The following is a 25,082-nucleotide window of genomic DNA, read 5'->3' as shown; positions in this document are numbered from 1 at the left end:
AGCTTGGACTGGAATTGAACAGAAAATGAGCAGCAAAGCTGGAGTCCTGGATGGGACGCCTGTCCCAGCGGGATGAAGCTGCAGCTTCCACTGGAGCTATTAAATAAGACGGACTGGATACAGCCCCTGAGTTAGGAAGTTTTTAAGCTGCTGATAATGTTAAGCTGGGAGCACAGAGTAGGGTCATGCTGGACAGACCTTTGCTCTGTCGTCCTTAAATCACACGCTGACCCCACAAAGTGCTGTTTAACCTCCTCTGACCCAGATTTGCACAGCAGCAGCCGTTCAAAGGTGCATCTCACCCTGCAGCCTGGGTGCAGCAATGACCAGCAGAAGATGCCTGTGGAAGACTACGAAAATGGGACCAGTGCATGATAATACTCTCTGATACCTTTCCAGTCTTTAGCTATATTTCATTCCTGTGGACAACCTGAGCAAAAAGTGGTTTCTACGCAAGGCAGGAGGAGTTCCACGGGTTGTCTACCTGATGTCTGCATGATGCCATCTTGTACTACTCCATAAGACCCAGCGAGCCTTAAAACAATAGAAAGTGATCCTCCACAGAGTAACAAGGAGGATAAGCATCAATTGAAGATGCAGGAGGGGGATGCCATCCCTACAACTTTACTTCTGACAGGTGCTTTATACTGAAATTCGCATCAGGGAGCTTCCACCCTGGGTCACTGGGCGTTCTGTTATGGCAGCAGGGTTTCAGCTACCGTGTCCCTCCTGTGTCTGTCACTCTTCTGTCCCTCCTCTATCTACCTGGCACCCAAAGGGATGGCTTACCAGCCTGCTAACCTTCTCCCTCGGCAGGGGTTAAATAAAGAGGGTTTTTAAGGTGCAGGGTCATCCTTTCAAAAACAACATTACAAGAGCCTCTGCCTCCCTCTCTCCATAGCTACTGCAGAGATATCCACAAACTGAGATGTCTTCTGATAGTGTCCTTCACCTCCAGCTAAAAGCAAGGTCTTCAGAAGACAATGAAGATTGTGGGACAAATGTCTGCAACCAGGACAACTATCATTGCATGACATGGAAAAACACAAGTATAAAGCAGGACTATGAACAGCATGCTCAGCCTGGTCAACACCACTACCACTTTCAGATACACAGCACACTGTTCCCATTAAACTCAAAGTCATCCGACCCCAGGGCTGTCCCCTTTGAAAAGTCGTTCAGGAGGATAAAAGTTCCCCATACTTTTTAAATAATATAAATACGATACTGATGGGCGTTCAATACAATGTGCAAAACAAATGTTGTGTAATGGAGACTGTAAAAGCCTCCTCAAAAGATCTGAAATAAAGACAAAAATATGGAAAGGGTGAAAAAGGAAATAACGTTTTGTGATGCCAACAGACTTGTCCTGCGCAAAGAAGAGGAAAATGGGAAAAATAAAAAGAGTTGGATGATTTAACTATTTGGCTTTTGTTACTCGATCTTGTCTGCAAAATTTTGGAAAAAATGAACTTTGAGGGGAAAAAATAAAGAGATATTTGGAGTGATCATGTAACAACAGCCCTGGGACACATGACAACTGCAACTAGGAGCAAAATCTTCAGTATCACTCTTTCTGCCAAAAGATCAGACTTTTTAAGGGGTAAAAGAATGAAGACAAGAGTGAAAATGTGAGGGAATACATTATAAATATGTAAATCATATTGGGTTTTGAGCTGCTTGGTTTTGGATTTGGGGAGAGACCAATCCAGAGCAGTCTCTGCTTCCCATTGGGACGTGGAAACCTGGGGACAAACGGAGAAGAAAACAACCTGGAGAACAAGACTCCGAACACAAACAGCCCCAAGGAAAATTGCCAGGAGTCATTCACCCACTGGCACAAAAGACATCAAACCCAGACCCTTAAACGGTGAACCATGAGAATCCTTTGCCCATCTCACCCCCTGGTCACTGCTTTCACCGAGGTTAGAAATCCCGGTGACTGATGACTACCACCGCCCTGCTCCCCAGTGCAGAGGGACCAGCAGTATTAAAAAGAGTTTCCCTTTTGCTGGAGCGTAAGGATGCTCCTTTTCCTTTCAAACATCATTATGTTTCTGGTGGCGGGGTGGCTGAGAAAATCTGCATTAAATACAGTCTGACAGGCCCCCTGGGTATAACCTTGAAAACAGCAGCTTCTCCCCAGTATTTATGTGCTATTAAAGGAGTATGAAGAGTTCATTTTTTTTAACCAAAGGGGTGATGCTTTCCCAGATGTTAAGAATAAGGGTGGAAGACGAGGGGTCTCCGAGAAGTCCCCCAAACCCGGCAGGTGCCCACACAGCCCGTGTCCATTTCTGCCCATTAACTCCTGTGCACTGGCTTGGCTTGGGTTTTTCAGTTTAGTTTAGTTGCTGAATTTAAAATCCCTGCTTTCAACACATTTGTTCCTCTGCCCAACCTGAACCTCGCAGAGTGAATAGCTGCTCCTGCTACAGCCCTGGAATAGCTATAACCATTATTATAGCTCAGTTTGCAAACACAGCACTTGGGTTTTGCATGGATGGCCTGTGCTAACCAAGGTTCCTATCTTTGCTTACAGAGCAGATAAAAACCTCCTTTAGCAGTAGCTTACAAGGAATTGTGCATGGCAGCATTTCTCAAACAAAGTATTTTGGGGTCATACGAAGAATATTGCAAACCATTCCAAACCCAAAGAATAATACATTTGCACATTGAGGTCTAAATACAAGCAAAGAAAACCCGCAAAGCCAGAGGCCACCTGAGCCTCGGATGCAGTTCCTACAAACACATGAAGGTGTTTGTATCAGGTGAGTCAGGAGTGCGCAAGGTTTCCTCTGTTACTTGGGGCTTTGGTGGGAAAGAGCTGCATGTTTTAAAGGAAAATTTATGACCTTGTTAAATTTTATGCTGATAATTTACATGGTCATTTGATTGATCTGGAATAATTGATCTTTCATAAGATAGTGACACCAGAAGCACTTCTGACTACTTATAAACTTCAACCAGAAATGCTTCTAAAAGTAAAAATTCTTTGTTTTCTTTCAGATTGATGAACAAGAGGGATCTTACACAGATGGTACGAGCGCTGCTGTTCCAAAGCAGGTTTTGTGGATTCTCTTCAAGCAACACACGGGTTTAGTAGCAAGTGGGCTGGGGAAAGTTGACAGCTTTCTGTAACACCCTGATTTGTGCCGAGTCATGTTCCTCCTCTCCTCCCACCTTGGTATCACCTCTGCTGAATTCTTCTGCAAACGCTGTGGCTGAGCTCTTTCCTGCATGTAAGGGATGCGTTGGTTTGGGGTGGTTCAGGAGGGAGCTGCTGGTTTGGGTAGGTACGGGGAGGCACAGGGTGGGAGATGAGTGCTGGTAGTGGGGAGCAGAGTTGGGCAGGGAAGGGGACCATGAAGCAGATAACATAAAGGGGGTGATGAAAGGCATACAGCTGGCTACATCTGGAAATTAGACTAATTAGGCTAAATTTTTTTGTTGAGAAAAACGAAAACAATGACTACAGAGCTCAAACTGTGGGGAGAGGTGAGGGTCTGAAAAATTTCCAACCAAATCATGGTAGCACTGGAAAGAAGCAGTAAAACCCTCCTCTGCTTCTCCCCACACCTCTGTCAACACCTCCGCACCCAGATATGTCAACAACATTTTGGCTAAGCCCTTCCAAAGCCCATTTCTCCTCCAGTTCAAATCCACAAGTAGGGCTTGAGACACAAGTCAAAGGCAAAGAGCATCTGCCTCTGGGTAAATTCCTGGTGATTAGTGAGCAGAGTCTGAGCTTTGCCCCTGTCGTAAGCCCCATGGCAGCCACCAGCATCTGGTCGCAGGTGCCCTCTCCAAGCCTGGCTCTGGGGCCTTGGCAGGGAGTTGCTTTCCCCAAAGGCTGCCGCAATCAAATGAATGTTACAGAATCATAGAACAGTTTGGGTAGAAAGGACCTTTAAAGACCTTCTAGTCCAACCCCCCTGCAGTGACCAGGGGCATCTTCAACTGGATCAGGCTGCTCAGAGCCCCGTTCAACCTAGCCTGGAATGTTTCCAGGGACGGGGCATCGACCACCTCTGTGGGCAACATGTTCCAGTGTACCACCACCCTCATTGTAAAAAATTTCTTACTTATATCTAGTCCGAATCTACCCTCTTTTAATTAAAAACTATTACCTCTTGTCCTGTTGCTACAGACCCTCCTTAAATGTCTATCCCCATCTTTTTTCTATAAGTCCCCTTTAAGTATTGAAAGTTTAAAGTATTGAATATTGCAACAGTTCAAGTTGAAAGAGTTTAACCTCAGGAGACTGCTCCTTCTTCCTCCATGAATTCTGCGTGCTTTTCCATATACAGCTGGTTTTACAGCTCCCAGCCTTGCTTCTAAAAGGCTGGCAATCTCTTATCCCATTCACATTTTTCTGCTCCAAACCAGTGCACTAAGAAAATTTTATCCATAAACATGTGCTCTGAACCTCTCCAAAGAAGCCTTTGCTTTCAGACACCCTGATACCTCCTCTGTGCGACAGCATCTTTGATTTGAACAGGGTCACCAGAAATGGCCCTCTGTGCCTCCAGGGACCGGGAGGGTTCACAGCCTCCGGGAAGCAGGTAGGGTTCTGCAACGGCTGATAATGAGCCAGTGCAGCCAAAGTTACTTCAGCTTTAAAATATCACTGCATCATCAAATATAAAGCTTGGTTTGAGATTTCTACAGCTTTCATGGCTTTATGAGTAACAAAATAATGACTGTGGTATTTTAATTAGCACCTCAGTCTTTCTTCATTTCTTTTGCCAATACAGTCTGTAATTTTTGGAGTACCTATCTTTCATGAAAACAAAAAGTTTCAAAGACTTGGGAGCCTGCAACTCCTGTTTTGTATAGCTGAAGATCAAGGCTTAAGCATTTTAGACATACTGCTGCTAAAACATACTTAAAACTGTCTCTCCCTGTGTATCAGTCAGCATGGTGTTCTCCATCCACATCTGAAGCAGTGGTTTTGATCCTCTCTCAGCACTTTTGAGCCAGTCTGTGTGCTGTGCCTTCAAATCCTTAGCATTTTATTTTGACTGGTCTTAGAATGCAGCAGGACGAGGGGTGGCTGGTCACGACTTTGCTTTCCTCAGAACTGCCTTTTCAATTGTATTTTCTTACAGTATATCAAAAAATCTCTCAACTGAGATCCCCAGCCTCAAAGGAGATGTAGAAACCACCTCTCCATGCTTCACTTCTTTAGGAAATATATTGAGTTGTCCAATGTTTTGAGGGCTTTGAAGGCTGAGAGGAGAAGAATCTTCTTATAGGACAACGGAGATGCAGTGGGAGAAGCAAAGGCAGCCTGGACATACCTTGAAAGGGATCAACACAAGGGAAGGGCTCTTTGCATCCCAAAAGGAATGGGATGACAGTCTTCTACATTTTGCTTTCTAGCACCTCGCCCCGTGCATGGCAGATGGCTGCTCAGGGAAAAGATATGAAATTCTCCTATAAGCACCTGATTCCAGAAGCTGAAGCTTTCAAGGAGAAATGCTGAGTCTCAAGGCCAGGCTTGAGCAGGGGAGCACATCCAGACACTGGGACAGCCCAAAAAATGGTGCATCAGACACGGGTGAGGCTTGCAGTGTTCTCTGGCCATGAGATACACAGCAGAGTGATGCACATCTCCTTTCTGATAATTTTTTGGGGAAAAATGTAGGTTAAATTCCTGGGCAAGTGAATGGCATGTATTGAGGCTCAAAGACACAGCCAGATGCATTTATGAAAAGAAACAGACAAATGAAGACTTTTATGTAAGGAAATAAATTTTTCTTGTTAGTCAATTTATTTTGTTTGAAGTTTGATCAGCTTTAATAATGTACCTGCAGCACTTTTCTTGTTTCCCTTCTCTCCAGTTAAGAAGAAGCAAAATGAGGAAGATAGTGATTTCTTCTTCCCACTCGCAGAGGGGATGCGGCATCACCCCACTTGTTTTTTCAACTCAAACCCACTAAAATCCAGGATGGGACTCCGGTTTTGCCTGTATCCCCATCATATCGCACTGAGTTACTCTGGGTATAAGCCGCAGTGACTCTGGCAGGTATCTGACCTGTTATTTATTGACCGTAAAGAAGAAGAACAATTGATATTATCTTCAGGTTATTTTTTTAATCCTACCCCGAACCTGTTTTCCTTCATGAGATGGAGTTGGAGGAATTCAGGCTCTGCAATGAACATGGGACGAGGATGTCGGTACTTGACAAGAATTGTGAGGCTCTGAGTGATGTGCTGGGGAGTTAATGAAGCCATCTAGAAAGGCTGACATATTTGCATTCATGTTAAAAGAAAATAATAATAATAATTTGAGGCTGTTGAAAAGTGCTGCTCTGACAGCCCCAGAGAATGTCTTTCATTTACCCACAGACACAAAGCAGCCTCTGCTCCTGCTGTGTCACCGCTGTTTTGAGAGAGAGCAGCCTGGTTTTGGACACAGTTGCTCCCTGCTGAAGATGAACCCCAGACCCCCCTCCAACCCACCTCCCCGCCACCCACAGCCTCACTTTCCAGGCTTGGGGCAGCCGGGGCTCTTGCAAGCTGCGTGCCCAGACATCGCTAAACCACCGACTCATGGCCATGGCTCATGCATGGGGCAGCTGCAGGGTGGGAAGTGAGACAAGGAGACCTTCCTGGTCCTGAGGTATCCCAGGCCCTTCCTGCTAAGCTGGGGAGCAAACCCCAGCCCCAGCACATGCTCTCAATTAAGCAGCATCTCATGGCAGGCAGGGGATCTTGCTGCTTCCATCTTCACAACATTGCCCCAGCCCTTCCTCCCTTGGCAATAAGTACTGCCCCTAAGGACTATGTCCTGTCCTGCCTGAACTTCAGTATTTTCCAAAGCATCAAAAAAAATCAGGTTAAGGAAGTCTGCAGCAGCTGTGGCTAATGATACAAAACCAGACACCGTTTCTATTTGTTGATGTGTGCTTTGGGTTTGAGTGTGGTTTTTGTCCTTCCTTCCTTCCATCCTTCTTTCCTTCCTTGCTTCCCTCCTTCCTTATTTCCTTCCTTCCTTATTTCCTTCCTTCCTTGTTTCCTTCCTTGTTTCCTTCCTTCTTCCTTTCTCCTTCCTTTCTCTAGGAGCCTCAGAGGCTCTCTGGTCAAATCTCAAACTGCCTGCAGGGCTTGCAGCACTTCCAGGATTCTGTGGCCCCCATGACAGAGACTTTCTAGATCACTGTCCCTCTTGTCTCACAGAAATGGCTCACTGCTATTCCACCAATGTCAAGTCTGAGGTGACAGAAGTGGCCCTGGGACCCCCAACTGCTGTTAATCTGCTGCCACCCAACCTCAGCTGACTGCATGGTTTCTGGCCAGGCTCTACCAAGATCTGCTCAGGAACCTTGACCAAAGCAGGGCTTTGGGCTAGGAGGAGGGTCGAACTTCCACGGCACACTAAAGAAGCTCCCACTCTACATCAGGCCTTGCCAGGACATGCTTCGCTGGTAAGAAAGGCAGAGGGAAGGAAAGCAACAGTGAGAAGCAGCAAGGAGAAAAGCAAAGAGAACTCAGGACTGGGTAATTTCTGGCCAACGATTGTCTCTAATAAGTTTTGACTGTATTAATTAATTGAGATGTGCCTTGGAGAGCTGGAGCTGGTGCTGCTGGAAGTCAGCCAGGAAGAAAAAAAATCTCATTTTCTCTGCAAACCTGCTGATTAGACCAGATCTCTGAGGTTCACTGTAGCAGGCTCTGGGGAGACAGGCAGCCTTTCAGGGCCCGTGGCACAACCACAGGTAGAAACTGGCTGTCATGAACTACCAGGGGTGGAGGTGGACCAAGGTTTGCAGTGGGACCGAGTTGCATCATTCTTATGCATAAGCTTTTGATTGATTTCCTGCGTTAAGCCAAAATGTATGTATTTTCCCTGTCTGTATAAGGAGAAAAACACAAATCAGGATATGTGCCATTCAGCAGAGGTCCAGGTCATTGGTAGGACTACGATTACTCTTGAGTCCTTACACACTCATTGTCCATGCTGTCAGTCCCAATAACAACTCCCACATGGACCTCTCTGGGAGGTGGAGGCAGAGACATCGGTGGACTGGATGGACTAGGACCACAAAAGGTAACCTCTCGGTCTCACATAAGCTCTTCCAAAACACCGTGTAGATATGGTGGGCCTGTGCACCAGTTGGGCGCCAGGCAGCAACACGGGCAACATAGGTGCAAGGTCCCCAGTGAAGAAAACATTTCAGGCTGTTCTTCAGCCTGTCCTGTGCTTTGCACTGTGGCTGTGTCCTTGAAGGACACAGAGCATTCATGTGCATGGTTGGGTGTGTGTGGCCATGGCTGGGGACACTCAGCGTGTGCAGCAATAGTCTCCATGTGTCAGGGGGTGCAAGGAGCATGTGTTTATAGTCTGAACTACAGAAATTTCCTAGATCATGGGAAATGTGCTGGAAAAGATAGTCTGTGCATATTTCCAGTCTCAACGCCAGTTATGAACTGGCAGACAGAGGACAAAACAGCCCTTTCCAACTTTGCTTTTCTGCGATGCAGAGAAACTTTGCTCCTTGCTTTGAACTCAGCGTGAAGGAATCAGCAGGTAGTCTTTGTGCCCTTGGTCCCTCCATGAATCTGGAGTCCCGTACGTCTCCAAGAACAGCCCTCCCACTGTTGCTATGAGAAATTACAGAGGTCGAGAAACATCCTGCAGACCTGTTGACCTGAGAGCAGTAGCATGTTCTGAGGTTTCAATACACTAATATTGACCCAAACACAAAAAAACACATTAGAATAGAGACATGTCTGTGTTAGACCCAGTGACTCCTGGTTGCTTTTCCATGTAATTTTTTTCTCTCGGGAGTTTTTACATGGAAGCAGAAGGAATACCTCAGATAGCTGTTTAGTTGTCTTTTTTCTTTTTTCCTAAAAGATATAACTCCTATGGTTTAGAAATTAGAGACTCTTTTCAGACCAGATGATAGAGTCAAAATGCTGCTAACAACCTCGGCAACTCCTACTATGGCTTCCATAGCATGAACTTGAGAAGATGCTGGACAGAGGTGGGTACTGGATGGTGCAGGAGTAAGAGATTTTGGGCCAATGTTGCGATTGCCTCATTTTCCCTCTCCCCTTTAGGTATGATTTCAACACGCTTGGTAAGAAACTGTCCCAAGTTTTCCACAGATTCTTTTTCTGCCATAACAGGAAAATAATCGAGGCTATACTACTTCCACTAATTGTCTCATTTTGAAATCTGAAATGCTGCCAAGTTAATGCTTGGGAATTGTTCAAATGGCTTTAGTTACCCTTCTCTCCTGAAGGCTGGGCTCCTCAGCAGGACTTTGCACACCAGACGGTCATTCTGCACCTTGGGAGATATACTCTGGTCACACAGTCCAGCCCAGCTACTCTCTTAAGTCAATCAAACTGCTATTCCCAATTGCTGCTGTGCTGTCTGCTCAGTGAAAATTTGGAGGTCGGTAAGGGCTATTACATTTTCTTAAACCTCAAAATAAAAACAATTGTAGCAGAAGGCAGCTACTTTCTCCCAGAAGACAAATGATTCTAAATGGCTTCAGATGATTGAAAGACGTATTTATGCAAAGGAAGAAGTGAAATGAAATGTTTTCAAGCACCTTTGTTAAACTCAAAAGAGCTTGCTTCAACCATCAGTGGTTCCTACGTTGCTGTCTGGAGCCATTTGATTGCTGTCTACACCAATGTCTCAAGCAGGTAAGGTCAAAAACCTTAGAGAAGGTTTCTCTCCAAGCTGGAAAGAAATCATGGTTATGGGCTCAACTCAAGCAAACTCACCCAAGATCTACACTAGATAGCTGGTTCCAGACCCCTAGGCATTCAAGACATACCTCCTTCTAAGGTACCTAACTCTGCCAGAAACCTGCTGGAAGCTCAATGCCCTAATGTGGTGAAGTCACCTCAGTATTTTGGAAGATACTGTCCAAGCTCTGATGGGTCAGTCAGTTCCAGCATCTGTTAATAATCTCATGTAACATCAAAGCGATTGGTTTACCTCTGGATCTTTTGTGATTAGAAATGAAGCACTTTTGGTAAGTTACCTAGAATGGCATCTCCATTGCCCCTCCTGGCCCCCACATTTCAGTCTTGGGCATCAATACTCTCCCTATCCTTTGATATGTCAATCACTTGCTTTTCCAGCAACCCCTTTCACAAAGTTTTGGGCTTATTGAATAGTAGGCTGCATGGGTGTATGTACAGTTAAAACCAACAGAAATTCAGACAGAAGAAAGGAAGAGAAAGTCCCTGTCCTTGTCAATGCTTGTGGAGAAGCAAGAGGTCAAACATGGACTTACCCAAGAAAAGCTCTTTGCCCCATATATTTCCTATTCACGTTTGTTGACTGCTGACCCAGTTCTAACTTGGGTCTCAAAGCATCCACATTGCTCTGAGGAATAGCTGAAAATGGCTGACTCCTGGTGGGAAGCATTTCTTGGAAACCAAGGTCAGCCCCTTGCTTCTGATGGCATCTCGCGATCTCTCCATACTACTGCATATAACAAGCCTGGACAAAATATTTGGCCCTGGGGTCAAAAGGTACATTCTCACTTGCCTGTGCCCACATGCTTACACCTTGCTCCACCAGTACAGACACCTTTACTGCTATGTCCTAGGTCTATGGTACCTCCTAATTGTGCCAAGGCACTGTTTGGTCAGGAGAAGCCAAAACTTAGAATCATAGAATCATAGACTCATAGACTCACAGAATGCTTTGAGTTGGAAGCGACCTTTAAAGACCATCTAGTCCAATGCCCCTGCAGTGAGCAGGGACATCTTCAACTGGATCAGGTTGCTCAGAGCCCCGTCCAACCTGGCCTGGAATGTTTCCAAGGATGGGACATCTCCCACCTCTCTGGGCAACCTGTACCAACCTGTTCCTGGCTCTGTTGACTATTTCACACTGACAGATGTGGCTTTTTCCTCATTTCATGTATATGTGCTTAAACTCAGACGTGTGAACCATGTGGGTGTGGGAGTGGTGTGGGAACGTGCTTGAATGAAACCATGGCCATGCATTCATGCGTCTGTGCTCACTGTGAGTCTGCTGTCCCCACGGGGAACCTGTTTTATACTAAAAATGTTTTTTGCATTAATGTGCAAATTAAAGTATGACTGCAATAATAGTCAAAAGGGAGCCCAAAAGACAACAGAGAAGATTGATTATGTGCATATTTTAAGTGCTTTGTGTCTGTGAATGTTTATTTGAAAAATAAGAGTGAAAGAGAAACACTGACACTACAAATAAAAATAATATAGGGAAATACATCTCTTTTATTATTAAATTATAGATTAAAATAGGAAACGTGGAGGAATATAGAAACATATATCTCTTTGTAGAGGCTTTCTATAACAATCAGCATAAAATAACGTAGCAGTACCTGACAGCTTAAATAAAGATAGGAGCCTCAGCTCCTATCTGCGCATTTATCTCCTCTGATCCAGACAGGGTAAAGAGGCATAAAAGGCTCAGATAATAGCATCTTTTCTGCACACCAGCTCCCAAACGATAGGCAGATTTTATACTCGGTTACTTCACATAATGTCAACATTGTTAGAAAACAAAAGCACCATGAAGGAACATTTTTTTCCCTCCCTCTCCTTCACCTTACTTTTTTTTCCTTCTGATCTTTTACCGTGTGATTTCTGTATAAAATACTGTGGGGTAGACACAAAGCTCTACGCCCTCCCCTGAATTTGTGGGGCAGGAGGACATGGGACAATAGGAACAAGCAGTGAGATTCAGATGGGTGCACACAAATCATACACACAACAGCAGAGAAAGCACGAGCCAATTTACTTAAACCCTGTCCCCTCCTTGCTGCAAGCTGTCACAATATCTATTGTAGTCGACAGCTATCGACCATTGCATGCCATGCCATTAACCTTTGCCACCCAACACGTCAGATGACGGAGATCGGGAAAGCTGTGTGACACATCTGAGCCGAGAAGCACATGGGAGGTGCCAGCAGCACACGCTGAACGCTACAAGGATGATGAGGGGACAGGAGCATCTCTCCTACGAGGAAAGGCCGAGGGAGCTGGGCTTGTTCAGCCTGGAGAAGAGAAGGCTGCGAGGGGACCTTCGAAATGCCTCTAAATATCTGCAGGGTGGGGGTCAGGAGGACGGGGCCAGACTCTTTCCAGTGGTGCCCAGCGACAGGACAAGGGGCAATGGGCACAAACTGAAGCAGAGGAAGCTCCAGCTGAAGAAGAGGAAGAACTTCTTCCCTCCGAGGGTGACGGAGCACTGGCCCAGGCTGCCCAGGGAGGTTGTGGAGTCTCCTTCTCTGGAGATATTCCAGACCCGCCTGGACGCGGTGCTGTGCAGCCTGCTGTGGGTGACCCTGCTTGGGCAAGGGGTTGGACTGGGTGACCCAGAGAGGTCCCTTCCAACCCCTGCCATTCTGTGATTCTGTGATTCTGTGATTCTGTAACCAGGCAGTAAAGCTGCTGAAAAGTGTTACTACAACCCGGTGTTCTCTGTTGTCCGTGCTTTGTCCAACGAGGTGGATTTCATCTTGGGAGGCTTTACCCTGACCTCATGGACCTTCTGAAGACCGGCCTGCTCTTTCCTCAATTCCCTTCATCACCAACAGTTAACCCCTGCCCCCTGAGCAGTTCTGCTTCCTTGGCGTGTTCAAGGTGACACTACGTCAAGCAAACTCCAACCTGGAGGAGTTCCTTCAAATTTCTATGCAAATATCCATCTCTTTGGAAAATATAGCCCTCCTCGAAGGGTGCGGATGGCACAGAGCAAGGTTCTGGGCATTGCCCAAGAGACGGCACATCATATCAGCGTGCACAACTATGCTGCTTTGTGATGGTTAATGTCCACAGGACCGTACTTGCCCTTGGACATTATTCATCTGCTTTTACCTCCAAGAGGCAGTCCTGAACCCATGTAAAATTCTGACTTTGCCTTTTCTCCCTGGACTTGCAGGTTGCATCGACAGCCTTTATGGTCCCAGGAAGACATATCTTTGGCTCTACACAGATCTGCATCAGACACTTTACTGTTAAGCTGGGAAAATATAAGTAACAATACAAAAGGAGCCTGGATTTCTACCTCTTGTTTCATGTGTGCCTTTTCTGCTATGAACTTCACTAACTTTTCCCCCAGTGGGCAACATTAGGAGCTCACTTCCCTTTCTACAGCCAATGTCACATCGACCTGTGGGATCTGAACAGCTTCTGAGACTTCTATCAAACCAATCTAATGTGGCCAGGGGGCTCAAACTTTATTTGGCGTGGACAGATTGACACACATACACAAGATTCATTTTCTCAGGAAACCACAGGCTGAAGAACAGCATAATTAACTTGTTTACCTTCGCTTGAATCCACTCGTTAATTCTTACTAGCCTGAAGGGTTTTCTCCAGGGACATCTATATTTGGCTAGTTGATTTGTTATGAGAAGAAAGAGTTCTTGGCACTTGCTTGAGGAGACAGGGAAAAATCTTGGCAGTAGCTACCTGCATTTTTTGGAAAATGATTACTTTCGAGTCCCAGCATAATGGAAGGTGACAATAAGAATAATTGTCCAAGCCTGACTTGGAGCCAGTCCCTCAAGGAGGTCTCATCCAAGCTTCTGCCTTCCTCACCTTCCTTTCCATGTCCTGAGGGCAGGGAGGGCCTGGGGGAGGTGGGGAGGTTGAGAGCAGGTCTAAGGCACCAAGAGCAAGGTGGTTTTACTGGAAAGGAGGAGAAGCCACCTCATCACCCATTAACAAGAAGCAGAGCCCACGGCCAGCTAAGCCTCTTGGCTGACCCAGACTCATCATCCATCACTGAGCCACCTCCCAGCTCCACCATCAAATGACCACTAAGACCCTTGGCTGAGCAGCACCATCTTTCCATGATAACTTCCATGATAATTTCAACAGGAGTGTGGGATATATGGGTTGCAGGGAAAAGGGCGTGTGGAAGAACTTTGGTCAACCCTCACTTCCAAGTGCTACTAGGCAGCAGGGTGACCCGATACCTAGTGACACTGTTGCTGTTTTGGAGGCTACACAGGTCCCTTGTTTAGCTCATGGAAGCACCTAAAACCTGCAGATCCTACCCATAGAAGCACCATTTAATCATCATGCCCATGACCCATGGCTGTCCTAAAAATAATGGCATCAAGCCTAGCCTAAACAGAAAGCCTTCAACTTCTTCTTCCAGTAAAAAGAAGAAAAATTTGCTAATACTCAAAACTTTTTCTTTCTCTGCTTCATGCTGTTGCTTGCTATCCTCCCCTCCCTGTCTTACACAAGTGTGACTAATCCTCTCTTCCCTTGCACTGTTACCTTGAAGGTATTTATAGAGTGTGATCATGTTCTATCCCGTGTCTTTCTTCCCTTTTCAACTCTGGATAAATCAAGCTTCCTCAGTCTTCTCTTATGTGTCTTATCTTTCAAGAGGTCATGCTAACTGCAATGGCAAGCCAAGAAAGGCTTTGCCTGTTGGAGAAGACACTTCAGAGCTGATACAGTCACTGCACAGCCTCTGCAAGAAACTTCTGATGAATTCGCTCTGCATATGCACATCCCCAGCCCCTTGCCATGTCGGCATGCACCTGCGTGCTTTAGAAACAGGTGGATTTGTTGGTTCCCGTTCAAATTAGGCAGCGCCATCATTTCTTTTATATTATCTCATGTCATTGTTAGTGTTCTGCCTTCTGAGCTGGAAGCAGCAGGAAGGAAGATGAATGCAGGGGGTTGAAAGAGGTTAAGCTGAAACACGTTTGTCCGACAACATCTGCAGGCTGTCTGAGAAATGGACGGTGTCTGGGAGGGTAAGGGTGGACTCTCATGCTGTGCCTAGGTTAGTTAGTGAAGGAAACTCAGAGTGCTGGTCCGAACGGCCCAAAACTGCCTCACCTGTGCTATTAAACTCTTTAACTCTTCAAAACAGAGCAACCACTTGCAAACCAACTGGGAATGGTCCTCGGCTTGTGCTAGCTTCTGACCAGTGCCCAGGAGATGGGCAGGTGGCCATAGCCAAAACCACTTCAAGGATTTTAAAAGGTGTAACAATCAAATTCCCACGGCTCCTGGGTATGTGTGATTTATAAGTGGCCTATGTGACCCTTAGTAGGGTTACGAGCTCCAGGTACTTCTGATCATCACTGTGCCCGGAGCCATCAGATCTGTGAAACAGCTGGAAATTTCCCATTGGATTTCTTTCTTTCTCTTTTAACCTTGTGAAAATGCGTTCCATGGGAAAATTTGGGGGTTTCAAGTAGATAAAAAAATTGCTAAATATTTTAATACTATTTTCTTAAGCTTTCCCTTTTTTCTTAAGCTTTCCCTTTTTTCTTTTTTTTTTCCTTTTTTTTTTTTGTTTTTTTGAGTTGAGTACATTGAAATCACAGCTCCCTCCATCCCCAGCTGCTCTCTTGGAGGACAAGAAACCTTGGTGGCTTAGGTGAGGTTCATCTCATTGAACTTTAAGCAACTAAAAATCAGGAAAAAGTCTAAAATTGTAATCTTGACTTGCTTCATAGTTCTTAGAGGTGACACTGATCTGTAGAGAGCGTAAGTGTCCCTCTGGACCTGTCAACCTCTCTCCGCTGGTTTAAAGGAAAATTCCAGAAGACCAGGTGAAAACCAGGTGGGCTGAAACTCATCTCCTGCGGCCTGCTGGGACCCTCCCTGTTTGGTGCATGAGCAGGGGACAAGTGCAAAACAGGGTCCATTTCTCTTCCTGTCCAGTGTCTCTCTGGGAAGACCAATTTCTGTTTTCTTAATAAAAGCAGGTAAAACAGAACAGGGACATCTGAGGCTTTATTTTAGTCCCCATTTTTCTTCCCCTGGAATTATCCTTAATAAGCATTTTATTTTTCACTCGCTATCTTTTATTGCAATTTTTATTATTCCTGATTTGTCACTGTTGTTCAGAATCCAAATTGTTCCAAAAACCCAATATTTTTCTGGGGGAATGATTTGCTGTTTTCCAGCCGGCTCTTCTATCGGCTGCTTTGATTTTTTGTACCCCAGCGCTGTTCCCTTCTCTGTGGCACATCGCTGAATTCTGCCCCTTCTCTTTAGCGGCGCACATCTCTAATCCCGGCGCAAGGCAGGATCACAGATCCCCATGTAGGGGATATGGGAAGATTTTCAGAGCAGATTAGTCAGCTGCTGCACTTGTATTACATTCCTGTCTGAGTACCAAAACAAGAGCTTGGTAGATTGTGTGTGCAGCAGGTGCTGCTAAAAGTCATGTCGTTCCTGACACACTGATGAGAAATTTGGATTCCAGCTTGTAGTTACCCGCTTCACCCAAGCACAAATAACCCAGGTCATATGCTGCGCTGTCGCCTGCTTCTGCCTCACAAGAAGTCCCCTGCCTTAAAAACGTTCGCATTTTACACCGCAATGAAACGCATTTGCATCGTTTTCCAAAACCTGCGGGACACCCAGAAAGAGGTGCCGTAATTCCTTATCCTGTGGGACAGCATTCGACCTGCAGATTAGGCACTTTTGGGGGAGTTCACTGGATTTCTTTTTTGTTATTTGAGGGATTTTTTTGTTCATTTCTTTGTTAGCTTGTTTTTTGCTCCAGCCCTTCCAATTATAATAATACTTCTTGGTAATGCAATAACATATAACGAACTCAACTAGAGATCTAGACCCCCTAGAGTCAGGTACTTAATTACTAACAGGCTTTCCAGCACACATTAAGGACTGGCCTGGCTGGGTCTGCAGGGAGGAAGAATGAAGCAATATCAGGAGAGGGAGATAAATTTCCTTGTATTAGTCCCGGAGGGGTAGTAACTCTGAAGATGCTTTACCCAGTGTGTAAGCCTCCACACTGATGGATGGGTCCCCGAGCTGTCACTTCACATGCACCTCACCTGAGAGGACTCACGTCACTGTTTGCAGATGGGGGGATCCAACCCTTAGGGCTTCCCCAGCTCTAGAATGGCTCTCAGACCTTTACGGTCCTACACTTTCCTCCTCCCAGCTCCTAGAGTCCCTACCAAGGTTCACCTGCATCTTCTGTCCAACCTCACAGGAGCCCTTTCTCCTCCACTTCCCACCTCCAGACCAGAATCAGCTCAGGACCTTCTCCACTGTTTCCTTGTAACATCTTCTGTCCCTGATGGAGAAGTGTTGTCTTGCAAGTCTAATGTAATTCCTGATCCTTTTTCCAGAACAGCAGGAGAGCCTCATAAGGCTGGATCCTAGAGGAGGTTCCTTATATGAGTCTCAGAACAGTTGCTTTAGTTTTTCCCTGCAACTACCACCCTAAATTATCACAAAAAGGAGACGAGCTTTCTGATCGAATAGGAAAAACCAGGAAATTCTCTGAGAGTGGGGCAACTGACCACCTTTCAGGAGTTCTTTGGGGCAGCACACCTTATGGCTTTAAGGTTTGCTAAAGCCTACAAAGCCTGACAAGCCCGCAAGTGATCCATCATCTTCCCAAAGGGAAACCTGCCCTTGTCCCTTCCTTTAAGTAATCAGATGTTGTCCTGGTGGAAAGCAAATCTCTTATTCCTAATGTGCAGCTCGAGTTCCTCCTCATTGCAGCTCCTTGCGAGGCAGAGAGCAACTCCTTCACATTACCTTGAGGTATTTATAGGCTGTGAGCACCATGAGCCCCTGAGCACTTTTTCCCACCCTGGAAGGAAAGCTCAGCTGAGATGACTCTGGCTGTGCCCTATCTCCGAAAGATGATGTGGCTGTGGCAGACAGACCAAGATGTGCAGTTTGTCTCTCGTGCAGCCTCGCTGGCTGATGTTCTTTTACCAAGAGGAAGGAACAAAATAAACAGATTGGAAGGGGAGGGGGAAAAAAAAAAAAAGACCTGCCTTGAAATTGCTATAATTCCTGTGTCAAATCCGGGGCATAAATCAGCTAACCCTTGCAAGGAGGAGTGTAATTCCTCACCGTGCAGAGGAAACACTTAGGCAAACTCAGCCTTGTCTGAGGCTTTACGGAAACAGGTCAAATGGCTTTGATTCATTCCAAACCCTGTCTAATAATTCAGCGTGCTGGTTTGCTCGCCTCTCCATTAGTAGATGGCAAACACATTGTTCTAACCTGCAGCCTTTACTACAGAAGATTCAGTGTGCAGGAATTTATGTCACCTCATGCCTTGTGACATCTTTTTAAGGTGCCTTCTGCTGTACACACTGAACGTCAAAGGAAAACACAGACAGCAACGAAGGAAAAAATGCACGGTGCTACAGGAGACATCTGCTACCTATTTCCAGATTGCAGGTAACAAAGTCAGCTGTATAATATCTGAGAGATATTGCCGTGAAGGCTGTCATGGGGAGATGCATTTTTCTTCGCGTGTACGGAAGTTAAAATCTCAGAAGAAATACACAACCTGTTATTAAGACTTGTTTATCCAAAGTCACAGAGACAGGTAGCTCTGAGAAGCTGTGACTTTCCTCCCAACTTTTCTTTCTGGGGCAAGTCTGAAGAAGGGGCCAGGTTGGCAGCAAGTCAAATCCTTGCATCTACAACCAACACTTGGGGACCCAGTCTGCAGGTCCTAGACACCAGTTAGGGGTGATGCAGATGAGCAATGGACAGAAAGAAAATGCAAGTTATAATCATGGTGGAGCTGATACTTTTGGAGGGTCCAGTATGGGCAGCAGAAGGAAAAAAAAATAGAGTGAAGCATCCAATAAAGGCTGCCACAGTAAAAGAAGATGAATGGAGATTTTCAAAACCCTTTGCGATTGATTTGACTGTTTATATAAAACTCTCACGGACAAGACCACATGAACCCTGTACAAGTGGTGGCCCAGACACCAGGTTTCCTCCAAAAAATTCACAGCCGTCATCTAAGTGACGGCTCCTTTCCCATGAGGCTGTAGCTGCCCTATGTTTCCTTTGCTCTGATTAATCAAGGATGATGGGATTTCCCAGGTGGCTGCTGCAGAGGCATCAGCCAGCTTCATTTGATGCAAAGCTTGAAGCAAAGCTTGATTATTTTGCAGCAGTTGTGTTCAATTTTCCCTCTCTGAAGGCACCCTGGAGCTCTCCTAAGACCTGTCCTGAGCATTTCCTGGGTCCAGCTCAGCTCTGAGCCTCCAGAGACCTCAAATCACGCAGTCAGGGACTCCCAAACACATTCCTATTGCTGCCTGTCTAAAGAGACGAGCACTTCCCACAGACACCTCAGGTGGGTTTTGCAGCCATTGGTGGCTAAACTCCCTTGAGGCAGAAGAGTTCTGAAACACGTGCGTGCAATGTGTCCGGCAAGGTGAGCTGCAGCATGGACCACTTACCGTCAAAGCCCTGCAGCTCAGACAGAAACATTAACGTTGAGTCTTGACTCAAATTATGTGTGCAAGTAACAGGAAGAGACGAGGAAAGCCAAACCCATCAGTTCCTCGGGTCGTAACTCACAGCCTTTTAGCATCTGGACCTGTTTAAAATCCCATCCCAAAGTGGACTGCCATCCCCTTGGGGGGGGAAAAAAAATAGACGGCTTAGCCTGGCGATGCATAAATGATGAGCAATATGATCCCGATTTTGGAAGAAGCACCAGAAAACCTGCCCCATTCCTTTCTCCTCAATAAACCGGACCCATGCACTTGAAACCAGCTGCCTGCACTTCTGTGCCAAAACGACCCCCCAGCCCATATGTCAGCAGTAGCGTGGCGAGTGCTCCTAATAACTCTGTCAAAGTACTCAGCGAGAGCAGGTATCGCGGACAGGATTTTCCAGTTGGATTCAATAAATCAAAACCACCGCACAACTATTTTTAATGCATCTTTCATGCAAACGGCTTCCCAGATGGCTTTGGACAGCAAGAGGAACGTGTGCGCTGAGGAGCTGCCTGTGGAGGAAGAAGGGGGATCTGTGTGAAGGGAGGTGAACAGAGATGAGACTTACGAGTGACAGGATGTGGCCAAGAAAGTTTTGAGCTGGAGAAATATATATCTAGTCCAATGGGATACAGGGAAACATGTTTCCCCCATGAGGACAGTCAAGCAGTGGTCCAAGGGCCCAGAGGGGTTTATTCAGCCTCCATCTCTGGGGGTCATTTGTTCCTTCAAGCCATCTGCTGCAGGCAGCTAAATCCCAGTCCCCCAGCAGCTCCAGTCAGACGGACCAGAGAGTGCAGGAGATGACCAGGCTCTGAGGACACGCTGGAGGCCTGGTCATGCCCTGCACCTTGTGTGGTTGCCATTCCCATCATCAGGGAAAGATGTGTCACTGCTGGGTGACTGAAGGACCCCCAAGGCAGATCTGCAGCTGGGGTAGGGCTTCTTACCAGCTCAGCTCCTGTAGGATTCAGGGAGATTTTTGGAAATATTCATGAAGATAACAATCCATCTTAACACCTATCAGCTCACTAATCTCAGCAGCAGCCAGCTGTGGCATCACTTGCTGTTAGACCAAAATCTTGTAGGATTCACAGGTGATTTAAATGTGATGCAACTTTAGAAGGTACCCATCCTTCCTACACACTCATTTTTCTTCCCTGTGGTGGTCCCAGGACCTCCTTACCCTGGAAAAATAGTGGCTTCCCCTTCTGGAAATCCTTCCTGCTCTCCCTACAACAGTCCTGAGTCCTTGTCCTCCATCACCTTGATCGCCACAACCCCGTCCTGGTCACACCAAACTTGGTTTTCCTCCTTGTCCATCTCCAAGACCTAATGCCCATCCATGGAGCTACTTCCCATCCACCTCTTCAAGTTCATCTTCTCAGCCCTGATTTTCCACTTGGATTTCACCAGCCCCAGTACACCCATATTTGAATTTTTAAAGCTGTGATGCCCAGAAGAGAAGAAGGCAGTCCACGTGGAGTGGTGGAAATGTCTTCCCAGCCCTTCTCTCCCACCCGCTACACACAGCTGCCACCATTAGTCCATTCAGGCTTGAAGTCCACTGCCAGGAGGTGTTACCAGAGGGAATTTTGACGGATGCATTTGACACAAGCGAATAGTACTGAACTGAAGATTGACAGGAACAAGCTTTTCATAGTTTTGTTCCTTTTCATTTGTTTTCATTGAAATGTGTCCCTCTAAAAAATTGTTTTAGCAGAAGAACTTCCTTTGAATTTGTCCTTTTCCACTGTTAGGTTGAGAATAAAGAGGTCATTTTTTTTTTCTTTAGGAAGCAAAAGGAATATAAAGTCCACTGGAGGGAAAAAGAAATCATGGATATCTTGGTAGCAGAGTATTTTTATTGAAAGGCAGCAAGCTTTAGCAATGTTAAAAGTCATGTTTAAAAATGACCAAGTGGAGGGTTATAAAAACGAGCAAGTCTTGTGTGAAAATGATGACTGGAATTTCAGGCACAATAGAATTCTTCTGTGAAAATTGCCAGGAGAGCAGAGAAGACATTTCTGTCTCCAAAAGCAAAATAAAACACTATTCACAGTAATACTAATTATTAGACTTAAATACTACTGATTTTTACCCAGCCGTAATTACTATTTAAGGCTTTAGAGCTCTGTAAAAAATACTTTCTGGGCGTGGTGAGATCCTTGCAGAGGAATTTACACAGTGTTTGAAGACAGCCTGTTGAGGGAGAAGTTTAACTTCTCCTCCGTACCAATGCTGAGAGACATAAATATCACATTCTTATTGATGCAAATAACGGATTGCTCCTGTCAGAACTGACAAAGACACGAATTCAAGGAGAGTTTCCCTTTCTTATACACACAGATGCATATTTCAAGAGACTTTTTCTCTCCCCCTGGGCTCTGAGTTCCCAAACCGGGTGAAAATCCACCAGACGATCTCTTGTGTTTGATTCCATCTGTGAAGAGCCTGTGGGTAACATATGCCAGAAATTATGCTAATGACTAAGCACAATAAAACTTGCCAGGTAAACACGACTGTTGTCGGCAGAAGACAGCCCAAATGTCATTTCGGGATCCTGCACTCCGTCGCAACGGTCCAGAAATTACCCTTGGTCCCATGGGGACTTCACAACAAACTGCCGCTTTCAGCTCTAGCCCAAATTTTCATTCTCATCATTTAATTATGATTTTTTTAGTGCAGGGACTGATGTGACCTCTGAAAGGTGCACAAGGGATAGGCAATGCTTTGGGGGCCGGTTACAGGTATAATCCAGTGTCCTTCTAAAATTAATTATATTCTTTATATTTAATTATATCAGTGCTGCCTAAAGCATTGATTTTCCATGAAGTCTTCCCATTACTGCCTTGTGGGTGGGATTTCTTGCCAATACCACAGGTGCAAGTGAATATCAGGGGACACCAAGCCACCAGTGAACTCCTTCAAAGCCATGTCCCCATCCCCAGCTGTGTGCTCCTGTTCCATCCTTGGTGCTGTCACTGGCATTCGTGTGGCTGCTGGTGAGACACATCAGGGAGCTGATCTGCCTGAAAAGTGGTTGAGTGGGAAAAAATAATCTGTTCAACTATATACATTGCCTGCTGTGGGTCACCTTGTGTGCCTGTGCCACCAGAAAGCTGGGTATGAAGTGCCAGTAGGAGCTCTCCATCCAGGCTGGATGATGATGATGCTGCCTAGTCCCACCTCAGAGAGCCCTGATTTCTCCAAACCCTGTCTCCTCCACCCAAGATCATCCCAAAAAAGGCAGGGGACACACACACAAAACGCAAGGTGCTCATACTGCAGCACATGTGGTTTGCAGCCGGTGGGGATGAAGCTGGGGATTGCCGTGCTTGCAGATGTGGAGGTCACCATCTCCCCCCCGGCACCCCTGATCCCTGCAGGAGATCTCCCCAGGCACATCTAAACAAGCAGCCCTCATCCATCCACTACACAAACATCTAGAAATCATCTAGAGAGCAGGCTGAGAGCATTGAATGGCATCTGCTGGGACGGTGCTGGGCTTGCAGGGGTCAAATGTCCATTCAGAGATTAAAAAGTCCTTCTGGAGACCCCAAGATCAAAAAGCCAAAAGGTGAATATTAGCTGATGGCTTTGCTCTGGCTTGGACTGGAGGCGATGGGTGTACCCTTAAACCCTGCCCACTATTCCCAGTTGCATTGCTGACAATGGAGAGCTGGCCATTTGCTTTTTTCTTTAAGTCCACTTTCTCTAGAGAAAATCAATCAGCGCACCCGTCAATCAATCAGGCAGTCAATCAGTGAGCCAGTCAACCTGAACCACTTGGAAAACGGATCCTGCAGAGACCTGGACCCCCACCCAGAGGCCCTGTGAACCTGGCAGGAAAAATCCCCAGCCTTGAGGGAATCCAAGACCTTCCCCAGCCCAGGGCACAGCTCCAGCCCCGACGAGGCAGCAGCTGTCCCAGCCTGGGGCATGTCCAGGTCCTGGTGCTCCTCCAAACCCCCGGAGCAAAGCATTAAAGCACTCCCTGGCTGGAGATGGCCTCTTTCGGGGGGTCGATATCCCCCCCTTCCCCCCCTACTTTGGGACTTACAGGAGTTGCTGCTGCTGACATCTAGTGACAAGGAAAGCCGGCAAAAAAGAGTTACCTGGAGCTCTCACAAAGCCTTCCCCATCGAGGGCAAAAAACCTCCCCGGGGTCTTCCCCAGGAGGTGGGCTCACAGCAGGGATGCTCGGGGTGCGGAGGAGGCAGAGCCGGGGGGGGTGACACACACACGACACCGGGTTGTCCCAGCCACCTCGACACATCCCAAGACCTTTTCCAGCCCCAGCGACCACCCAAAAAGAATCGGCGCATCCTACCCCAAACCCCCACCCTCCCCACCCCGCAGCCTTTCCTGGTCTGTTTAAGCACAGGCTCATTCTCGGGTTTGCTATCTCAAAGGAGCTCGGGGAGGGGGGGAAATACCCGAAGGGACGAGCTGCAGCCCCTTCCCCCGCGGCTCTTCCCCGGGACGCGGAATTACACGCCGGGAAGCCCCGAGCAGGGGGGAGAAGCAGGGGTGCGAGTGGGATGCTCCAACCGCGGGTGCTGCAGCCCGCGTCCCCGCGGGTACCGCGGCATCCCCCTGGGGACAGCATCTCGCAGCCACGGCAAGGGGACGAGGGGTGCCGTCAGAGCTGGCGGAGCGATGGGGGAGGCATCTGGGTTCCTTACCCCAGTTGAAAAAAAAATAAAAGCCCCGAGGAGAGCTTAGTTTTGGGGGGGAAAGCTGAAGCAGGAGCCCCTGAGCACATCCCCACACCCACTCGGGGTCGGGCCGGAGCTCAGGACGCGGTGCTCGGCGCTGCACACTACAGAGCCGGAGCGGGGGCTGCCAGCCCCGACACCCCGATATTTTCCAGCATCCCCATCACCCGGCGCCGTGCAAAATTTGCCTTCCTCCCCCCCCCCCCCCCCCAACACACATCTCCGAGCTCCCCTTCCCCAGCGAGAAGAGCCTGGATCCCCGGTGTAAACCCAGCCATCTCCGCGGCAGACAGGACTATCCGGAGCGGCGGTGGGGAAAGATCCCAGCGCTCGGGTCCAGAGCAAAGGAGGCAACAGCAGGCTGGGGGGATGCTCCCCTCTGCTCCTGGGGTGCTGGGGATGGGTGGGAGGGTGGCCGAAATGCCCCCCGCAAGCAAACCCCAACAGAAAGTTGTCCGTGTGTCTTCCCCCCTCCCTCCGTCCTTCCCTCCCCCCCGGTGCCTCCCCGCTACTCACCCAGGAGGATCAGCGTGCAGAAGTAGAGGATGCCCCTCATCCTACCGCTCGGCACGGCTCGGATCCCACCGACTCGGCACGGCACGGCACGGCCCGGCCCCGACCCGCGCGGGCGGTGCCGGAGGATGCGCGGAGGTTGGGGAGGGGGGGGGGGGGGAGGCTGGGGATGGGGGGGGCCCCACCGCCCTGGCCCGACCCTCCCGGGGCTCACACGGCCGCCGGCTCAGCCCCTCGCCGGGCCCGGCTCATGCCGGATGCTCTCCGCCTCATCCCTCCGGGGCACCTGCGGAGGGACCGCTCCTTTCCCTTTTTATTATTATTTTATCCTTATTGTGTTTCCCCCCCCCCCCTTTTCCCCCTCTTTCTCCCGCCCCCCCCCCCCCCCCCCTTTCAGCAGCAAACTTCTCTCCGCGGGGCGCGGGCTCCGCCGCTCCCTCGCCGCTCTCCCCGGGCTGCCTCCACCGGCTCCCCCCGCCTCTCCTCTCCCCCTCGGGGAGGGGCTTGGCGGCCCGGCCCCGCTCCTCCCCATCCCTGTTTGGTGGAGGGGGGGGAACCGTCCCCCCAACCCCGAGCAGTGTCTTGGGCTAGTCCCTAC

At 47.6% G+C, this 25,082-nt stretch overlaps 1 protein-coding gene across 1 annotated transcript in view; it reads right to left on the bottom strand.

Moving 5' to 3' along the window:
• The window catches only part of GFRA4 (GDNF family receptor alpha 4), a 76,910-nt gene extending 52,107 nt beyond the window's left edge, over positions 1-24,803 (bottom strand). The window contains exon 1 of the mRNA XM_075420253.1: positions 24,488-24,803. Coding sequence (XP_075276368.1) covers positions 24,488-24,527 — 40 coding nt within the window. The 5' untranslated portion in view covers positions 24,528-24,803. The remainder of the gene's footprint in view (positions 1-24,487) is intronic.
• Positions 24,804-25,082: the final 279 nt, after the last annotated feature.

This window comes from Opisthocomus hoazin, chromosome 5 (assembly GCF_030867145.1).
Source record: "Opisthocomus hoazin isolate bOpiHoa1 chromosome 5, bOpiHoa1.hap1, whole genome shotgun sequence".
Lineage (NCBI taxonomy): Eukaryota > Metazoa > Chordata > Aves > Opisthocomiformes > Opisthocomidae > Opisthocomus > Opisthocomus hoazin.
Note: the sequence above shows the minus strand (reverse complement) of the source record. Positions and strands in the feature narration are given on the sequence as shown.